The sequence below is a fragment of the Schistocerca serialis genome, chromosome 1 (genome assembly GCF_023864345.2).
Source record: "Schistocerca serialis cubense isolate TAMUIC-IGC-003099 chromosome 1, iqSchSeri2.2, whole genome shotgun sequence".
In the NCBI taxonomy this organism is placed as follows: domain Eukaryota; kingdom Metazoa; phylum Arthropoda; class Insecta; order Orthoptera; family Acrididae; genus Schistocerca; species Schistocerca serialis.
The window spans coordinates 308,612,965-308,631,082 of record NC_064638.1 but is presented as its reverse complement, the minus strand read 5'-3'; the positions used below and the strand labels follow the sequence as shown (position 1 = coordinate 308,631,082).

General features: G+C 40.0%; 1 protein-coding gene across 4 annotated transcripts in view; it reads left to right on the top strand.

The window, feature by feature from the left end:
* LOC126469267 (ATP-binding cassette sub-family C member 10) overlaps positions 1-18,118 on the top strand; it is a 392,679-nt gene that overhangs the window by 38,098 nt on the left and 336,463 nt on the right. For all 4 annotated transcript variants that reach the window (XM_050096621.1, XM_050096622.1, XM_050096619.1 and 1 more), the window contains one exon: positions 15,713-16,339. In XM_050096621.1, the coding sequence (XP_049952578.1) occupies positions 15,739-16,339 (601 nt within the window). In that variant the 5' untranslated portion in view covers positions 15,713-15,738. The remainder of the gene's footprint in view (positions 1-15,712; positions 16,340-18,118) is intronic.

Sequence of the window (18,118 nt, the reverse complement as noted above, 5' to 3'; positions counted from 1 at the left end):
CATAACAGTTGGTATATGACATGTCATTTCACACATGGCTCTCCCTTTGATAGTATATGTTTTGCCAGTTACAGGTGGCTGGTACAGGTGCTGGTAGGTGGGCGCATAGAGCAAGTCTTGCTGTGGGGACAGTCATAGGCATAGGGGCTATAGGGTAGGGAGATGAGTGCAGAAGGAGCATAGGGTCTGACAAGAATATTGTGGAGATTGGGAGGGTGACGAAAAGCTATTCTAGGTGTGGTGGGCAACATTTCAAACAGAATGGATCTTACTTCGGGGCATGATTTTAGGAAGACGTGGCCTTGTTGAAGTAGCTGATAAATATTTTAAGACCAGGAGAATACTGAGTAGTTGTTTCTTAGGGAACAGCAGAACTAGGATTGGACGTGATGGCCCAGGAAATCTGCTTTTAAACTAGGCTGCCAGCGTATTTACGTCCATTGATGGCTGAGGTGAGAATGGTGGAATATCGCTGTAAGGAGTTTGCATCAGAATAAATATTTTTGCCTCGAATGCGAAGTCTGTATGGGAGGGAATGTTTGACATGTGCACGGAAGTGTGTAGCTTTGCTTGGATGAGGATTAGATTATTATCAAGGAAAGTGGCATGGGATTTGGATATGACCGTGTGAAATTTAATATGGAGAAGTTATTCAGAGATTCCAGGAAATTTAACAGGCCAGCCTCACCATGAGTCCATATGGTAAAGATGTCATCAGTGTACCTAAACCAAACCAGGGGCTGAAGACTTATAGATGTCAGGATAGCCCCCTCCAAGCGACCCGTGAAAAGGTTGGCATAGGAATGAGCCATCCTGGTTCCCATGGTCATACCCCTGATCTGTTTGTATGTGTGCCCCTCAAGGTTGAAGTAGTTGTTGGTAAGTATTAAGTTGGTTAAGGTGAGTAGGAAGGATGTCATAGGTTTGAAATCAGGTGAGCTCGACTGAGGAAATGTTCAGCAGCAGACAGACTATGTATATGGGGGATATTGGTGTAGATGGAGGTGGCATCAAAGGTGACAAGCAAGGTGTGTGGTGGGAGTGGAACAGGCATGGATTTCACATGATGTAGGAAATGGTTTGTACCTTTGATATAGAGGGGAAGTCTTTGTCTTATGGGTTGCAGTTGATGATCAACTAAGGCAGATATACGTTCAGTGGGTGCTTTGAAGCCAGCAACTATAGGACAGCCAGGATGACTGGGTTTGTGGACCTTAGGAAGATCCAGACAACAACATTGCACAGACTGCTGAGAGCCTGTTCCCTTTTCATACACGTGTCAGTTTTACTGTAAGATATTGCTTCTGTAAATGATAGTACACTAGTTATGCAATACTAGAAAAAAAGAAAATATAAAGAGTAAAGATGAGCAATGCCCACAAATAAGTCAAGATTTCCCCATTGTACAACACCCATAATAAAAGTTCTCAAACATTTTTTATCTGTGGCCTATGGTCTGAGTGAAATCACTGTGCCCCCTTCCTACCTTTTTTTTAGGCTTTCATTAACTTCACATATTTGCAACTCATGTGCTTAATTTTTTATCAATAATTGCTCCCTTTCTAGTTATCCAATAGAAATTTTAATGGGTATATGAAACTGATGAGCATGCAGACTTACACTTTCATATGGGATTAAATTCTACATCTACATATCAATTAATATTTTGTAAACCACTTTGAAGTGCACAATACTACACTGTCTGGATCATAGTATTAGAAAAGAGAAAGCACTTGAGGGTTACTTTGAGGGGATCATTACACTTTTCTTTGAGGAAGAGATATACAGTGAACAAATTACAAAATTCAAGATATGCAGACAAATAAGGTGAATGTGAATCCACAAGTGAAAATAGGATAGTCCGGAAGTAATACCTACAATAGTAATTGAGAATGAAAGGAGAATAAACAGCAAGTAATTTTGTCTTGTCTCTCAATGCCTGTTATTTGTTGTCTTATAGTTGTCTTCTCAGTTATGAGTATTATTGCTGTTCTCATTATTAATTTTAATACTCGAAATATACTTCATTCCAATCTTTTTCATTCAGTGATTTGTGTTTCCTCTCTGGCTGAAGTGCAGCAAACCCAGAAAGAAAGTACATTAGTTCGTTCAGTTTTATTATATATCTTGTTGCAGTCTTAATGGTGCAGTGGAATGCAGTTACATCACTTGGATAGAAGTGTGTATAGATCCCTGCAGCATTTGAACATTATCTGCTAGAAGTTGTAGTACCATCAGAAACCAAATGTTTTAACGTGTAAAACTGACAAGTACAGGGGAACTGACATGTAAAATTAATATTATTTTAAAAGAATCAGTCCTGTATCATTTTCATCAAAGACTCCAGAATTTCTGGTTTTGAGATCAGCAGGTCCTGATGTAGAAATAAAATGCTACAGTTTTTTATGTACAAATGTGTGGCTTCGTAGGTAAGTGCCTACTGCAAATCCAAAGGTGTGTGGTTAGATTCCCAGACAGTGCTAGGCCATTTTCTGTCACTTATCATTTCTTTCGCTACTGGCACTGGGCATTTATGTGTTACGGAAAAATGCCAATTTATACCATGGTTTTGCGTCCATGTTAAAGTGTAGTTTCCCCTATAACACTTTATAATTTCAAAACTCACAGGAAGACAGGCATGCCATCTCCAACAGGACCATGCCTAGCAAAGCACTGTGGTGTTCAAACCACAAATATATACTTGTAAATGGTAGTGAAAGTACTGAAGACAAATGAAAGTAACAGAAAAAGTGGATTACAAAAATATGAGGAATTAAACCTAAACGTTTCAGAAGAGAGCAGTTTCTATTAGAAGTAGTTACCAGTTAAGCAATAGCTTATGTGGATTTTGCTGTCCTGGGAAAGTGTCACAAAAGAGGTTGTGACAGCTGCTCATAGGGAAAACTGTGACAGGCAAATACTAAACCTTGCAAATTTTGTTTATCCAAAAGGGATGTGATAAAGTATCTGTATACTCTAAAAGAAAATAGCAGATCAATAAATAATTGATTGAGAGTAACTGTTGAAGTTCTTAACACAACATTGGACAAGGGGATATTGGTAATATCTATTAAAAATATTTAAAGAATTTGTGTTGAAAAAAGGCAGCTATTTAAATGAATAATTCTATTTTGCTACCAGTTTCAATCATAAATGATTGTTCACAGGTACAGACATCAGTTTTGCATCCCTATGTTTGATCAATCATGATGGAGGAAATTACCATTGTGTTAACTCTGACACAAAAAAATGTTATGAACAAATACAAACTGAGATTCTATCATGGATGTTATTACTACCAGCTGTATTATAAAAAACAGTACCTACAGTAAACCTTAATAAATAAAATACCAAATAGTATGGTCTTTCCTTCTCATCCTGTCTGGTAAGTCTTCCCTGACCCAGGGTTCTGTGTGACTTTTCCAAACTCCACCCCTTTTCCTAAACATCTCCAGTCCTTTTCCTTCACCTCTCTTCCTCCCCCTCCCTCTTCCTCCCTCCCCTCCTCTACCTCCTCCCTCCCTCTTCCTTCCTCTCTCTTCCTTCCCATTCAGTTCTGCCAGAAGAAGGAGCCATTGGCTTTGAAAGCTTGTGTATGTAAAACCTTTTTCTGTGGGTGTGTGCGCTCCTGCTGCTGCTTGATGAGAGGATTGTTTATCTATCCAATTACATTATAATAGTGTAGTATGTACTACACATCTCACATTATAACAGTAGAACAGCAGTTGTCAACTGTTGTTGTATTTTCATCTCACTTTTTAAATAGATCTTTTATTTATTCAAAATAGGAACATTCGGTGTATGTTTTCTGTTATGTAGTGAAACAGGAATTAATGATATGCATGATGATATCTCAACTTGTGTTTGATTGCATAGTTATTATTGAATATAACATTTTTTTGCATCAGATTTGATCTTATAGTTACTGATTCGACTAAAAATGGTTATGTCCACCATCATCTACATCTTGATACATACTCTGCAGGCCACTCTGTTGTTGTGATTGTTTACTGCTTGGGATGCTAAGGTTTCTGCACAGTTTTCTGTCACATTTGTGATTGAAACTGACAGCAAAATAAATCTTTAGTTCCATATTCATATTTGCCCATAAAATTGATGAGACCAAACAGTTAACAGTAACACCATACTTAAACTGGTTTTCTGTTTATTTTGGCTGCCTGACTGATTTAAAAAATGAGAAAGAACCAGCCCCTCCCATGCACATCAGTATCTGGCCTGACAGTGTAAGGAGGAGTCTTGATGTTACACAAATTATAATGCTTGCTTTACACTTGTTCCAACATCATCAAGAATAAAGGCAAAGTCCTTAGCTGCATGTAGAAATGTTATCTTGTCAACAAATAAAGTACTGTACAATGAAATAAAATGTGTCATACTGAAGTTAGTGCATACAAATATGGTGTAAAAGCTTGTTTTTATCCATATTTGATAAGATTGGTGTTAAAATTTCAGTTCAACCATCTATTCATTCACAATGGAAAAACTCCAGAATTTACAAGTTTAGAATGTTAAGCTTTCATCATCAGAGTAATCGTACAAGAATTTCTAAAAGTGACCAATATAAGACATAAACAAGTACTGTAAAAGTAATAATAAAATAACATGGCTACTTCCCTTGCAGCCATTTCCTTTTAAGATGTACATCCACATCAATGTCAATCAATAAAATAGTTTAGAATGGAATTCCATATGTGTCCTGGGTACTGGCAGTGTCACAGTGACAGCTATGGGGCATGTATCTCCCTATGCTTGCTTGGGGGATGTGGCATACAGGAAGATACAAGGGCTACGTATGTGTATGCCTGTTACTATGATGCTGCCGGTACCCAGGACAACATATGGAATTCAGTATTAATCTATTTTAACAGTTAAGTGATGTGGATGTATGTAATAAGAGGACATGGCTGCAAGGGAAGCTGCCACATTATTTATTATTTTAATGCTCTTTTTTGTGTTCTACATTGGTCACATTTAGAGATTATTGCATGATCATTCTGGTGATGAAGGCTTGATCTTCAAAACTTGTAATTCTAATGTTTTTTACACTCTAAATAGGTGGCTGAGCTGACATTTTAACACTGGAGGAACCTCTATTCTTTTCGAAATTTGGTGATAATTACTCAACAGTACCACCTTTATTTGTGGGGGTTTGCACAGTGAAACTACATGATCTTTTAGCTGCTGTATCTACCAGTTCATTTGTCCTGATTCACATGTGGCATGATAACTAGCGGAATGATATCACCTTCCCCAATGCCTGCAAAAGGAAGAGAGCATCTGGAGGATTTATGCACTAAATACAGCCACTGAATGCCCTGCAAATCACTTAGAGAATTAGAGGTTGAGTGTATTTCAGCTACTCCAGTGCCCTCAGTATTGCATGAAACTTGGTATCAAACAATGTGTATTCATTTAGCAGATCTGTTCTTAGGGCACAGGTGGAGAAGATAGATGGAACAGTCAGCTGTGTCCCCATCGTTGCACCCATCAGTCTGCACTACTGTATAATTGTAGTATTTATTTAAGACATGAAATTAGATCTTAGAAATGTTGTCCAGAGATTAGAACTACCTGTACTCTCTCGGATCTAAAATCAACCTGGACCTTATCAATAATCATGGCTGAAATTTATTCAAAACATGCGCCAAGATGTTCTTGTCTGCCAGGCACAGTTTGATCAAATGTTGCTTCACTCTGCCTCCTAATGCACATATTGATCTCATAGGAATTGTGCGCTATTAGTAGTTGTCACTGAGTGGTTAGTGATGGCTTCCCTGCCTTTCCTCACAGGGTAGGTGTAGGACCTGTTCTGTAAGCCCCAGTAACAAACCATACACCTTTGTGATGCAGTCAGTTGAGGTATGAATGGTATGCAGATCTATATATAATGCACTTGTAATCCAAATGAGACCAAGTGAGCCTCCTCAAAAATAGATTTGTCTCCTATTCAGTTCTTTCTCTTCAGGCTAATGGAATATTCAAGGCTTTGACATGTCTTACCATGAGATCCTATAGATGAGGTAGTTTATTATAAAATATAAGGCTCAGAAAACACAATGACTCTTTAAAATCAGGAATGATATAACTCAGTTTTAGAGCAAAGTAAGGTTGATACCGGTTATCATAAACACATACTACTTTTTTCCCAAAATAGAAAAGTGAAATACTGGTTTCTCCATCCATTCATGTAGCTTTTTAAGTGTTAACTGCAGTTGACAGGTTTGGGTTCCAGGGCTAAAGTATTAACAAAAAAAATGTGAAAAGTTAGCTAGAGACAGGGTATGATATGTGGTACTCTGGTACTCTGTTGGTCCATGTTGTAAACATTGTAAAACTTAAAGGAACTTCCCCAAGAGACACTGTTTTTTGAGGAATTACCAAGGAGACAAGTCTTGACTCCATGTTCGAAACAACATATTTCGAGAGAAGATCTTACTAACAAGGGAACCTCCCCATCGCACCCCCCTCAGATTTAGTTATAAGTTGGCACAGTGGCTAGGCCTTGATAAACTGAACACACATCAATTGAGAAAACAGGAAGAAGTTGTGTGGAACTGTGAAAAAATAAGAAAATATACAAACTGAGTAGTCCATGGGCCACATAGGCAACATCATGCACAATGTGAGCTCAGGAGCGTCGTGGTCCCGTGGTAGCGTGAGCAGCTGCAGAACGAGAGGTCCTTGGTTTAAGTCTTCCCTGGAGTGAAAATTTTACTTTATTTATTTTTGCATAGTTATTATCTGTCCGTTCGTTCATTGACGTCTCTGTTCACTGTAATAAGTTTAGTGTCTGTGTTTTGCGACCGCACTGCAAAACCGTGCGATTAGTAGACGAAAGGACGTGCCTCTCCAATGGGAACCGAAAACATTTGATCGCAAGGTCATAGGTCAACCGATTCCTCCACAGGAAAACACATCTGATATATTCTATACGACACTGGTGACGGCATGTGCACCACTTGACAGGAATATGTTGTCGACCCACCTAACTTGTACACTTGGCGATTCTTCTACCTTGCCCGATTTAGGTTTTCTTGTGGATGTGATAATCACTCCCAAAAAAGTGATGAAAACATAAGAGTTTGTCACATAAACTGAAAATAAAAAATAAAAATTTTCACTCAATGGAAGATTTGAACCAAGGACCTTTCGTTCCGCAGCTGCTCACGTTACCACGAGACCATGGCGCTCCTGCGATCCTGTTGTCCTTGATGTTGCATATGTACCCATGAACTACTCAGTTTGTATATTTCGCTTATTTTTTCACAGTTCCACACAACTTCTTCCTGTTTTCTCAATTGATCTGTGTTCAGTTTTTCAAGGCCTATCCACTGTGCCAACTTATAACTAAATCTGAGGGGGTGCGATGGGGAGGTTCCCTTGTAAGTGGAGGAGGTGACCAAGAAAGCACCATGATGTGGTGCCACAAAGTAGTATTATATACTTCGTGCATGTCAAACAAGACCCGAATGTAATGTTGTTTGCTCAGAAACAAGCATTGTATTGTTGGCTCTAGGTGTGCCAAATTGTCCAGAACAGATTATCATGTTTTGAAACTACACTGGTTATTGTTGATTAGGTTTTTTATTTTCAAAACCTCAGCTAGATAGTTGTTAACAAAGTGTTCAAGGGCTTTCAGAGGCAACTCACATAGGCCAAACTATGGTAGTTGCTTCAATGCAGGTTATCCTTTACTGATTTTAAGAGAAGGGTCATGGCAGCTTCCCTCCTTGTATCATGATATTTCCCTCCAGACCAAGTTTGGTTCAGAAAGGTAAGCACAACATTGCTGATTTAATATGTGTAATGAATCATGTATCCCCATGGAGCGGTGCATGAGAGGCAGTCAATCCAGTGTGTACTTCTCACATGGTGAACATTGCTTGTATTTTTCCTCATTTGCAGTGTCAAAATTAAGTTCCTTATCTCCACACTGTGGTAGTATGTACAAACGTCCAATCTCTGACACTCATAAGGTATTATATTGTGCTGTTGGGTGGTCTCTTGTGTCTTTATGATCATCCCATTGTACAAAATGGGAGGATGATGCTTCAAATCCGTGTCTAACCATCCAGATTTAGATTTTCTACAATTTCTCTACATTTCTCCAGGCAGATGCTGGGATTGTTTGTTTGAAAGGGCATGGCTGATTTCTCTCCCCATCCTTGAAATGATTTTGGCTTGTGCTCTTGTTTCAAACAGCTGTGTCATGTGAACTGTCCAATTTTGGGCTGAAATCCTCCACCTACAAGTAAAGTCTACAACTGATCATGAAGTGCATGGCTGAGAATACTTTCCATTGTACCACACATTGACATTTCTTCCTATTCCAGTAAGATAACGAAAATAGAGAGACTGACAGCTTAAATCCATTTGGTACTCACTGGAATTAGTCTAGTCTTGTCTTCGTGATCCGTGTGGGATTCAGTTTTTAAGTGCCTGCAGTATATTCGTAGACATCCCACTGAATAGTTGTCCTTAAAACATTGTCAGTGGGTTTTTACAAGCTCAGGCTTTTCAGCATTTCCGTGACTCTCTCCCATGAATCAAACAAATCTGCCTTTTTTTAAATATACGTTCAATATCCATTGTTACCTGTGTTTGTTAGGGGTCCTATATGTAAGGAATAGTCTAGGATTGACTGCATTTTCCACTATGTCTACTAAGCCTGCCACTATTTCATATTCTTACAAGTTAGTAAACTCAGGTATGTGTATGAGTTGAAGTATCCCAATTATGACTAACTGATATTGTAGATTGAGGATACTATGTTTTTGCACTTTGTGTAGAGCTCAGTTTTACATTTCTGAACTTCCAAAGCAAGTTGCCAATATTACCAGCATTTGGAAGTCCTTTTGAAGATCTAATTAGATATTTGTGCAACATTCAACATTTCATTATAGATAATAGAGCCATCTGCAAAATGTCTGAGAGTACTGTTGATGTTTTCTACAGACAGTAATTCAAAATATGAACAGCAAGTGTGCGAACACACTACGCTGGAGCACAGCTGAAGTTACTTCTGCATCTGTTGATGTCTCAACATCCAAGATAACATGTTGCATCCTCTATGCCAAGAAATCCTCAATCCAGTTACAAATTTCATTTGATACTGCACATGATCATAATTATTAATAAGCATTGTGATAACTGTATCAAATCCTTTTTGGAGGTTACAAAATTCTGTTTCTACCTCAGTTTCTTGGACCACAGCTTTCAAGAACTCACGTGAGAAAGAGTGCAAGTTGATTTTCTCATGACCAGTGTTTTCAGAAATTGTTCTACCTAGTTATGTTTAACCTCAGAATCTGCTTCAGGATTTTCTAACAGATCAACATCAGTGTGGTTTCATGGTAGTTTTGTCAGTCATTTCTATTACCGCTCTTATAGATGGTTGTGACATGTACTTTCTTTTAAGAAGTTGGCACTGTTTTCTGTTGGAGTAATTTTAGATAATTATGGTTAACACAGGGGCCAACCTGGCTGTAAATACCTTGTAAAATCTGGTAGGAATTTAGTTGGGCCGGGGGCCTTGTTCAATTGTAGTATACAGGGTGAACGCAAAGTCTTGTCCTGATTATAACAATTTATCACAGAATAACCATTTGACATAATAATTTACATTTGATGCCATTACATAGGTTAGTGTTACAATTTTTTTTAAGAGTGCTTACGTCAGTGAACCTCAGCATGTGCTCCCTTGGTAGCTCGGAAAATGTTGAGGCGGTATTCCAGTTCCCACTAGGTGTTTCCTAACATGTGTTCTGTCACAGTACCCACAGCAGCTTGTATTCTAGCCTTTAGTCCATCGACGGCAGCAACTAGTGTGACAAAGACTCTGTCCTTGATATAGTCCCAGGAAAAGGAGGTCAAGGAGTATAATGTCTGTAGAGGAGAGTAATGTCCGGATTGGTGGATTGGAAGGAATGGTCCAACACCTTGGCCACCCTGATCTCCAGACATTACGCCCCTTGACTTTTTTTCCTGGGGCTATATCAAGAGCAGAGTGTTCGTCACACTAGTTGCTGACATCGACAAACTGAAGGCTAGGATACAAGCTGCTGTGGGTACTGTGGCAGAACACGTTACGAAACACCTGGCGGGAACTGGAATACTGTCTTGACATTCTCTGAGCTACCAAGGGAGCACATGTTGAGGTTTACTAATGTAAGTGGTCTTAAAAAAACTAGTAACAGTAACCTATGTAACAACATCAAATTTCTAATGGTTATTCTGTTATAAATTTTTATAATCAGGGCAAGAATTTGTGCTCACCCTGTATATCAATGCCACTTACAAGCTGAGGCATAGTTCCTCTACATGCTCTGTCTGGAGCTAAATGTTTCAAGTTCCTCCTTGAAATGTGACAGTGCTTTATACTTATCTCAGTTACCAAACACATAAATTTTTCTATTGGTTGTAGTTGCTCTTTGTACTTTGGTACTTGTTCCTACAACTGGCTCATGGTCACCAATACCAGTTACAATGCAGAACCCCCCCCCCCCCCTTCCCCCCCCCCCCCCCCCCCCCCCCTCCGCCCAAAGAAGTCCAGGTCTGTTTGTTGCTATTAGATCTTATATATTTTTGTTGTGAGCGATCTTCTAACTTTTTTTGAGATTAAGCGTAGAGTTTTGCTTTACTGGTTGTCCCACATTCTTATGCAGCTTATGGACCATTTAATGTTTTTCAGGAAGACATGTTGTGACTCTTTATCTTTAATTATTCCGTATACTGTAGCCTTTGCAGCTCAAAAAATGTAAGTTTGTGTATGGACTGTTCTTGAACCTTTGCAACCCCATCCACCTCTTCCTTATAGCAGAGTGACGTTGCTCTTTTTCTCTAAAGAGTTGTGAAAAGATCAGTGTGGATGTGTCTGAATCTTTGTTGATTATAACATTATAATATAATATTATATGGAGTATCCAGTTTAGGATGCTGTCATGGGTGTTTAAATGCAGCCAGCTGACTGAACAGTGTTCAGTCTGCCTTATAAAGGGTCCACTTTGGCAGTTTGTTTTTGGGTATTGTTCTTTCTAGGAATAACAGACTGACCAGGAAATGGAGGTACCTCACCACTTTCTACTGAACATAGCTGTGTGGGCTGGAGAACTAAATGTAAGAACAGTTGCAGATATTGTGCTGAAACGTGTCATTCCTCTCATTTTCAAAGACGTACATCATCTGATAACAAGAATTCTCAACCACTGACTCATGGGTCATATGCTGGTTCAGGCCCATAGACCCTTGTGTGCATTGAAGTGTCCTAAAAGACAAAATGGTCAGGGAGGTTAGCTCACAAGCTTTCTCAGGGCCGCACTGTGTATCGGTTCCGTTGGTGGCAGGTACACTGAGCAAATTGAAATGTGAGGTGTTTTGTTTATTTTACCAGCTGCAGCTTGGAGTGTTAGTCTTAATGTGGATGGTGTTTAGTGGTGTTACTGAGAAAGACAAGTGAATCGACATTTATCTTTTCTCCACTAGGACCAACTGTTCTGCGGAGTCTGTAACACCATAGTGCAGGTGTATGGAAAGTTTCAAAATGTTTCTCTTGACATATCCAGAATGACATAGAAGCCACCAGGAGTTTCTGTACTTCCACATTATTCCTAAAGCAGTTTTTATTGCACCTTAAAACGGGAGCTGTTACTGGTGAAATTTTTGTGCCTACTTTTTTTTTTTTTTCTCTTTCCATCTTGAAGGGGAAAGAACCATAGAGGATGAAAAATAAGTAGGACTGAGTTGTTTGTTCCATTAATCCTTCAGTGTCAAATGCTGCATCACTGATATTGATATCATTACTCCAAGCTGAATGGTGTGTGTGTGTGTGTGTGTGTGTGTGTGTGTGTGTGTGTGTGTGTGTGAGTGTGTGTGTGTGTGTGTGAGAGAGAGAGAGAGAGAGAGAGAGAGAGAGACAGAGAGCGAGAGAGCGAGAGCGAGAGCGAGCACTGAATGGTTACCTGAACAGTGTGTGTGTGTGTGTGTGTGTGTGTGTGTGTGTGTGTGTGAGAGAGAGAGAGAGAGAGAGAGAGAGAGAGAGAGTGTGTTTTCTTCTTCTCATTATCTCAGAGGAGGAGAAAAATTGTGTGTCATTAGTCATTAAGGTAGCAGAGTTTGTAGATTAAATATTTTAACAGATACATAACAATATTGTGAAAAGGAAAGTTGCCACCCACCATATAGCAGAATTGCTGAGTTGCAGATAGGCACAACAAAAAGACTGTCACACATATACCTTTTGGCCAGTAAGGCCTTCATCAAAATTTGACGACAAACACACACACACACACACACACACACACACACACACACACACACACGCGCGCAAGTCACACCCACATGACTGCAGTCTCTGGCCACTGAGGCCACACTGTGAGCAGCAGGGTGTGGCGATGGGTGTGGCTAAGGAGGAGGCTGGGAGGGGGGGGAGGGATAGTAGGGTAGGGACGGTGGACAGTGTTGTGCTGTTGGGGTTTCAACTTTCTCTCATGCCCTAAAATGAGAAATGTCCTGTCCACTATCCTTCCCAACCCTCCCACAGTGGTATTCTGCCGTCCACCAAACTAAACAATATACACGTCCATCCCAACACAACCCCTGCTCCCAGCCACTTACCTCATGGCTCATACCCCTGTAATAGACCTAGATGTAAGACCTGTCCTACACATCCTCCCACCGCCACCTACTCCAGTGCGGCCACGAACACCACCTGTCACATCAAAGGCAGGCCTACCTGTGAAACCAGTCATCTGATCTACAAGCTAAGCTGCAGCAACTGTGCTGCATTCTATGTGGGCATGACAACCAACAAGCTGTCTGTCCACATGAATGGCCATCGACAAACTGTAGGTAAGAAACAAGTGGACCCCCCTGTTGTTGAGCATGCTGACCAACAAGTCATTCTTCATTTCAGTGACTGCTTTGCAGCCTGTGCCATATGGATCCTTCCCACTAACACCAGCTTTTCTGAATTGCGCAGGTGGGAACTTTCCCTGCTGTATATCCTACGTTCCTGTAACCCACCTAGCCTCAACCTCCATTTGTCATTGTCCTCTCCCATCCAGCCCTTTCTCTGTTCCCATTCCAGCACTACACAACTCTCGTTCCTCCACTGCACCTAGTCTTTTTAATTATCTCCTTTTCTGCTATCCACTCCCCGCCCCCTCCCCACCTCTCCACTGCCCTTCGTCTACCTCCTGATTGCACATAGCTGCCCTACCCTCTTTCCACCTCGTCCCTGAGTGCTCTCCAACAGCATGTCACCATCCACCACCCCTACCCTACTATCTCTCTCTCTCCCTGCCAAAGCCTCTTCCTTACCCCCACCCAGTCACCACTCTCATCATGCAGTGGTGCTGCTGCTCATAGTGTGGCCTCAGTTGCCTGAGACTGCAATCTTGTGTGTGTGTGTGTGTGTGTGTGTGTGTGTGTGTGTGTGTGACTCAGCATCTCCGCTATCCGGCAAGTGGCAACTTTCCGTTTCACAATATTGTTACATTTCATCCTGGATTTTCTGTTGTTTGATTTTAACAGATACATGTATTTGCATTTGTTGAACATCAGCCTTTGTCTTGGTCATGACCATAGAGTTAGTGGTTGGACGCTTTTTGCACATATACTTGCAAATAGATATAAGATATGCTCCTTCTAGTTGTTGGGTTTGTCTCTATGTAGATTTAAAGACAATCACCTCAATACCTGGGGTTTTCAGTTCTGTAACAAAAATTGTTTTGAAAGTGGGATACTGTGTTGGTTTAACTGCTTCCTTACTTCAGCATATGGTATTTTGGAGACCTTGTTATTTTGACTCCCCTTTTCCTGTACAAAAATTGGACATTGCTTTAAGCTGAATGGTCACCTGAATAGTTAACATATTTGTGTGTCACGTAGGACTGGTTTTATGCACCACAAAACTTTTAGCACGTGTAGTATCTTGTTTGATTTGCGATGTATGGCTATACCATTATTCGTAAAAGAACTTTCCTTAATGTATGCAGGAAATACTATAGAATCAAATCTTAGAGTAAAGGCCGTAGTTTTTTCCAGTTTCCCATTTACTTTCTTCATAATGTTTTCATCTTAATGACTCCATCTGCTTTTCATTTTCTGGAGATCAGAAAAATTGATATTTATAATGTCTCTACAAACTATAACACTCACTATAATTCAGTGTACTCTGTAGTACAGCAGTTATTATATTGTGGGTATGCAGCAGTACACGGATAGCCTATTCCTAAAGCCAGATTATTTTGCCTACAAACTTGTCTATCACTATGACGTAGTTATTTTTGAGTGTGCTCTGTTTAATACACTTCTGTTTCTGAAAGTTCACCCTGTAGTTACTGCTGTCTCATAGAATATTTTTGATGTTCTTGGTTTGAAATTAATCAGGACAACATATGTAACCTTAGCATTTATTTGGTTAAGAATTAAATACTGTGGTGGCTTTCCCATTCTTTTTTGTCAGTTGCACACAGTCTGTTATGTCTGTGCACATATCAATGTGTTAATGGTGATCCTTGGATAAATAATTGGTTTAAATGAATGTGCTAATGAGAAGTCCTCATTGGTTGAGTGTGAATAATGGAAGGAGTAAAAGGAACAACTCATTGTATAGTTTTCAGTCTTGTTTGTGAGCGTATCAAACACTCAATGCCTCAACCACACAGTGAGTTATTGCCATTACTCCTGCCATTAATTAATTAAACTGAACTATTTCTGGCTATTGTATTCTCCATAAATACTTATTTATATCTTGTAGTGAACATTTATTTCATTGGTTGCCAAGTAATATTTTCATTATATAGAACATATTTAAGTGAAAATAATCAATTTTGAATTTTTGAAAATACAATGTAACTGGATAGATAAAAATATCTATTCACCAAGCGAAAGCAGGAGAAAACACACATGCAAAGGTCAAGGAAATCTGCAAGCTTTCAGAGTCAGTGGCTCCTTCTTCTAGCAGAAGGGTTGAAGTGGAAAGAAGAGGGATGAAGGAAAAGAACTGCTGAGGTTTAGGAAATGGGGATAGTTTGAAAAAGTCGTCCAGAGCCCAGGATCAAGGAAGACTTATCAGCCTGGATGAGAGGAAAGACTCGTGGGGACTGCACTGGATGAGATCTGAAAACCTGAGAGCTCAGAGGTGGAAGACAGGGTAATAAACAAGACATAGCTTACTGAAAAAACATTGTGCAAGGGTCAAGAAGAGTGGAAAGATAAGTGCTGGATGTGGGGGGCAGGAAAAATAGACAGGTCACAGAATAAAAGGCATAGAAAACTAAAAGGGAGAGAAGAAAGGAAAAGTTCCTGAGAAAAAATGCTGGGACTGAAGAAATCAACATAAATTAAAACCAGGTGCATGGTGAGAACCGAGGACACATAATTTTGTATATCTTTTATTCTTTCTCATACAGCGGAAGGAGCCACTGCCACTCAATAACTAGCAAATTTCCTTAATCTTCAGATGTGTACATCTTCCTTCCTCTGCTTGGTAAGTAGATTTTTTATCTATCCAGTTACATTGAACATAAATTTTAATCTCATATGTTACCTGTCATTGCACTTACTAATATATTTTCAAATATCATGTAATGACCTTACAAAAAGTATGTGTAAACTTCTAATTTCTCCCTCTGATTTTTACTAATGATCTTGCAGAAAATAGTTTTTAAGCTGCAGTTTTTCTTTGCAGTGCGAAATCCAAACAGACTCCTAGACATGACTCATGATGGTGAAATCTGGCTGTCCATGTGTGGGTCAGAAGATTCAAGCTTTTGGAATCCCGAGATGCATGATGTTGGCCGTTGCTTCCAGGCAGTTATGTTGCAAACACCTACATTGGCTGTACTTGCCACTGTTTCTGCCTATCAGTGGGGGAAGTCTAGAGGTCTACAGACTTGGACTGGAGCTGGTGCAGCTGCACGTGTGCCAGCTTCATTGCTTCTTGCACTCTTAGGCCCATCGCGGCTGCTGGCAGCACGCATTCTCCAACCTCAACCATTGTCAGAGCTGTTGGCAGCGGGCACTGGTTTGGTTGCTTGGGCCGCTCATGCTGGCTGTGCTGCAGCTGGTCCTCCTAATGCACTTGTTCTTACACCTATTGTTGCCCAGCTTATCCTGGTTATAATGTCTACACGATCTTCAGTATTATCTGATGATGGTCGCTTAGTATGGGATGTTGCAACACTGATTTCATTGTCTGTATATATCCTGTCATTAATACTATATTTCAGACGGTATCGTCATCGTCCTCGAAGACAGTCCTGCAGGCATTGTCAAGTTCCTGAGAGTGAAGCCAGTGAAAGAACACCATTGACAGGTCAGAAAACATTAAGACAGAGGATGTGCAATATGCTTGTCTATGTATCTTTTTTTTGGAGAGAGAGAGAGAGAGAGAGAGAGGGGGGGGGGATGATGAGACAGAGAAAGAAAGAGGTGTTTGAGTATCTGTTTTATTCATATGCACCATTATTTTGTACGTTACCCATAGGGAAATAGCAAACTAATATTTTGCAAGTGGTATGATGCTTTTCATTACTTTCATCCCTTTTTGCCCCCTCTCAAATTTCAGAATATTTCTACAGAAGTAAGAAATTCACGGGGAGCTGAATTTATGGAATGACACTGTTTCCACATAATCTCAGTTTGGAATTTCTCGGGAAATAGTTTGTAGCAAATGTTAGAAAGTAGTGGCAGTAATATTAATCGTTACTGTAAATGGAGGAAAATCAGCAGCCTACTGTTGATACTGAAAGTGATAAGGGCTGACAGATTGGATTGGTGAAGCATTCTAGAAATGCTGGATCACAGTCATCATGTTACATTCTATTTGAAAGCATTGTCTGAGCCCAGCTGAGCTGTAAGTTCCTTTTACATATACCGCTAATATAATGAAAGAAATTATGAAATTGTGATCTAATTTGATGCTGCTTAATAAACCACGTGTAAGTATATTTAGTAAATTACCATTCTTGTAGGCAGGGATACATCATGATATTATTCATAGTAGTGTAATATGGTACAGTAATGTAACTATTGCATTGGGAAAGCCAGCTGCTAGGTCATGTACATGTACATATATACACCCTCTGTCCAGAAAGTTCTCTGAAAGTGTCTGTATTGCGAATGGATTGTTGACTTACCTGAAACAGCAATTACTGTCTTTCGAAGTAATCCCTATTCATTCAGGGAATGGCTGTACAAGTCATGGAAACTCCTGGCATAAGTGCCTTTAGGGACAACCGTCAGTTTGTTTGTAACATGACATTGGATATCTGCCCTTCAGGCATGATTTCAGTTTGGGAAACAAGCAAATGTCCAGGGGACACAGGTCTGGGGAGTAGGATGGGTAATTGAATGGTACAACTGTCCTGTTGTCCAGGAACTGCTGCACCCGAAAGACAGTATGTGGCTGGGCATTATCATGCAGTAGCATCCACTTGCATTGTTTTGTATGCTGGAGGTGTACACACTTAATATGTAGCACTAGGCATTCAGTATTGCCATGTATGTAGTGGCATTTAATGTGAAGTCCTCAGGGAGGAATTCTATGTGCACGAGGCTCTCAGAGTCAAAGAACACTGTTAGCATTGTCTTGATGCCAGATCTCTCGTTGTGCAACCTTGGACCCTGACATCCATACTTTGATTCTTCAGGGTCATACTTCAAGCACCAGGTCTCACTTTCCTTGACGTATTTTTCCATAAATCTGGATCTTGCTCTGCCATTTCAAAGAGGTCTCCTCAGACATTAAGTGAAGTTGCATTTGTTCTGGTTTGAAAGTGTGGGGCACGAGTTGAGAACAAAGGTTGCATTCATCCACATTCTGGGTCACTATGAGATGGGATATCTCATAACGAATTGCCATTTCCTGTGCTAGCATTTGCACTGTTCATACTTTCTTTACATTTTCTGGAGTGCATGCAGTTTCAGGCCAGGCAATTTATGGTGTGTCCTCTGATGTGCCCACTGAAGGCAGCACAAGGAAAACATCCAGGTATAAAATGAATATGAACTTCATTGTAATACAAACAAACAATCTTCGCTGACATGAATTAGTTTGAAAACAATTCACTTCTTGAATATTGAAAGCACAACA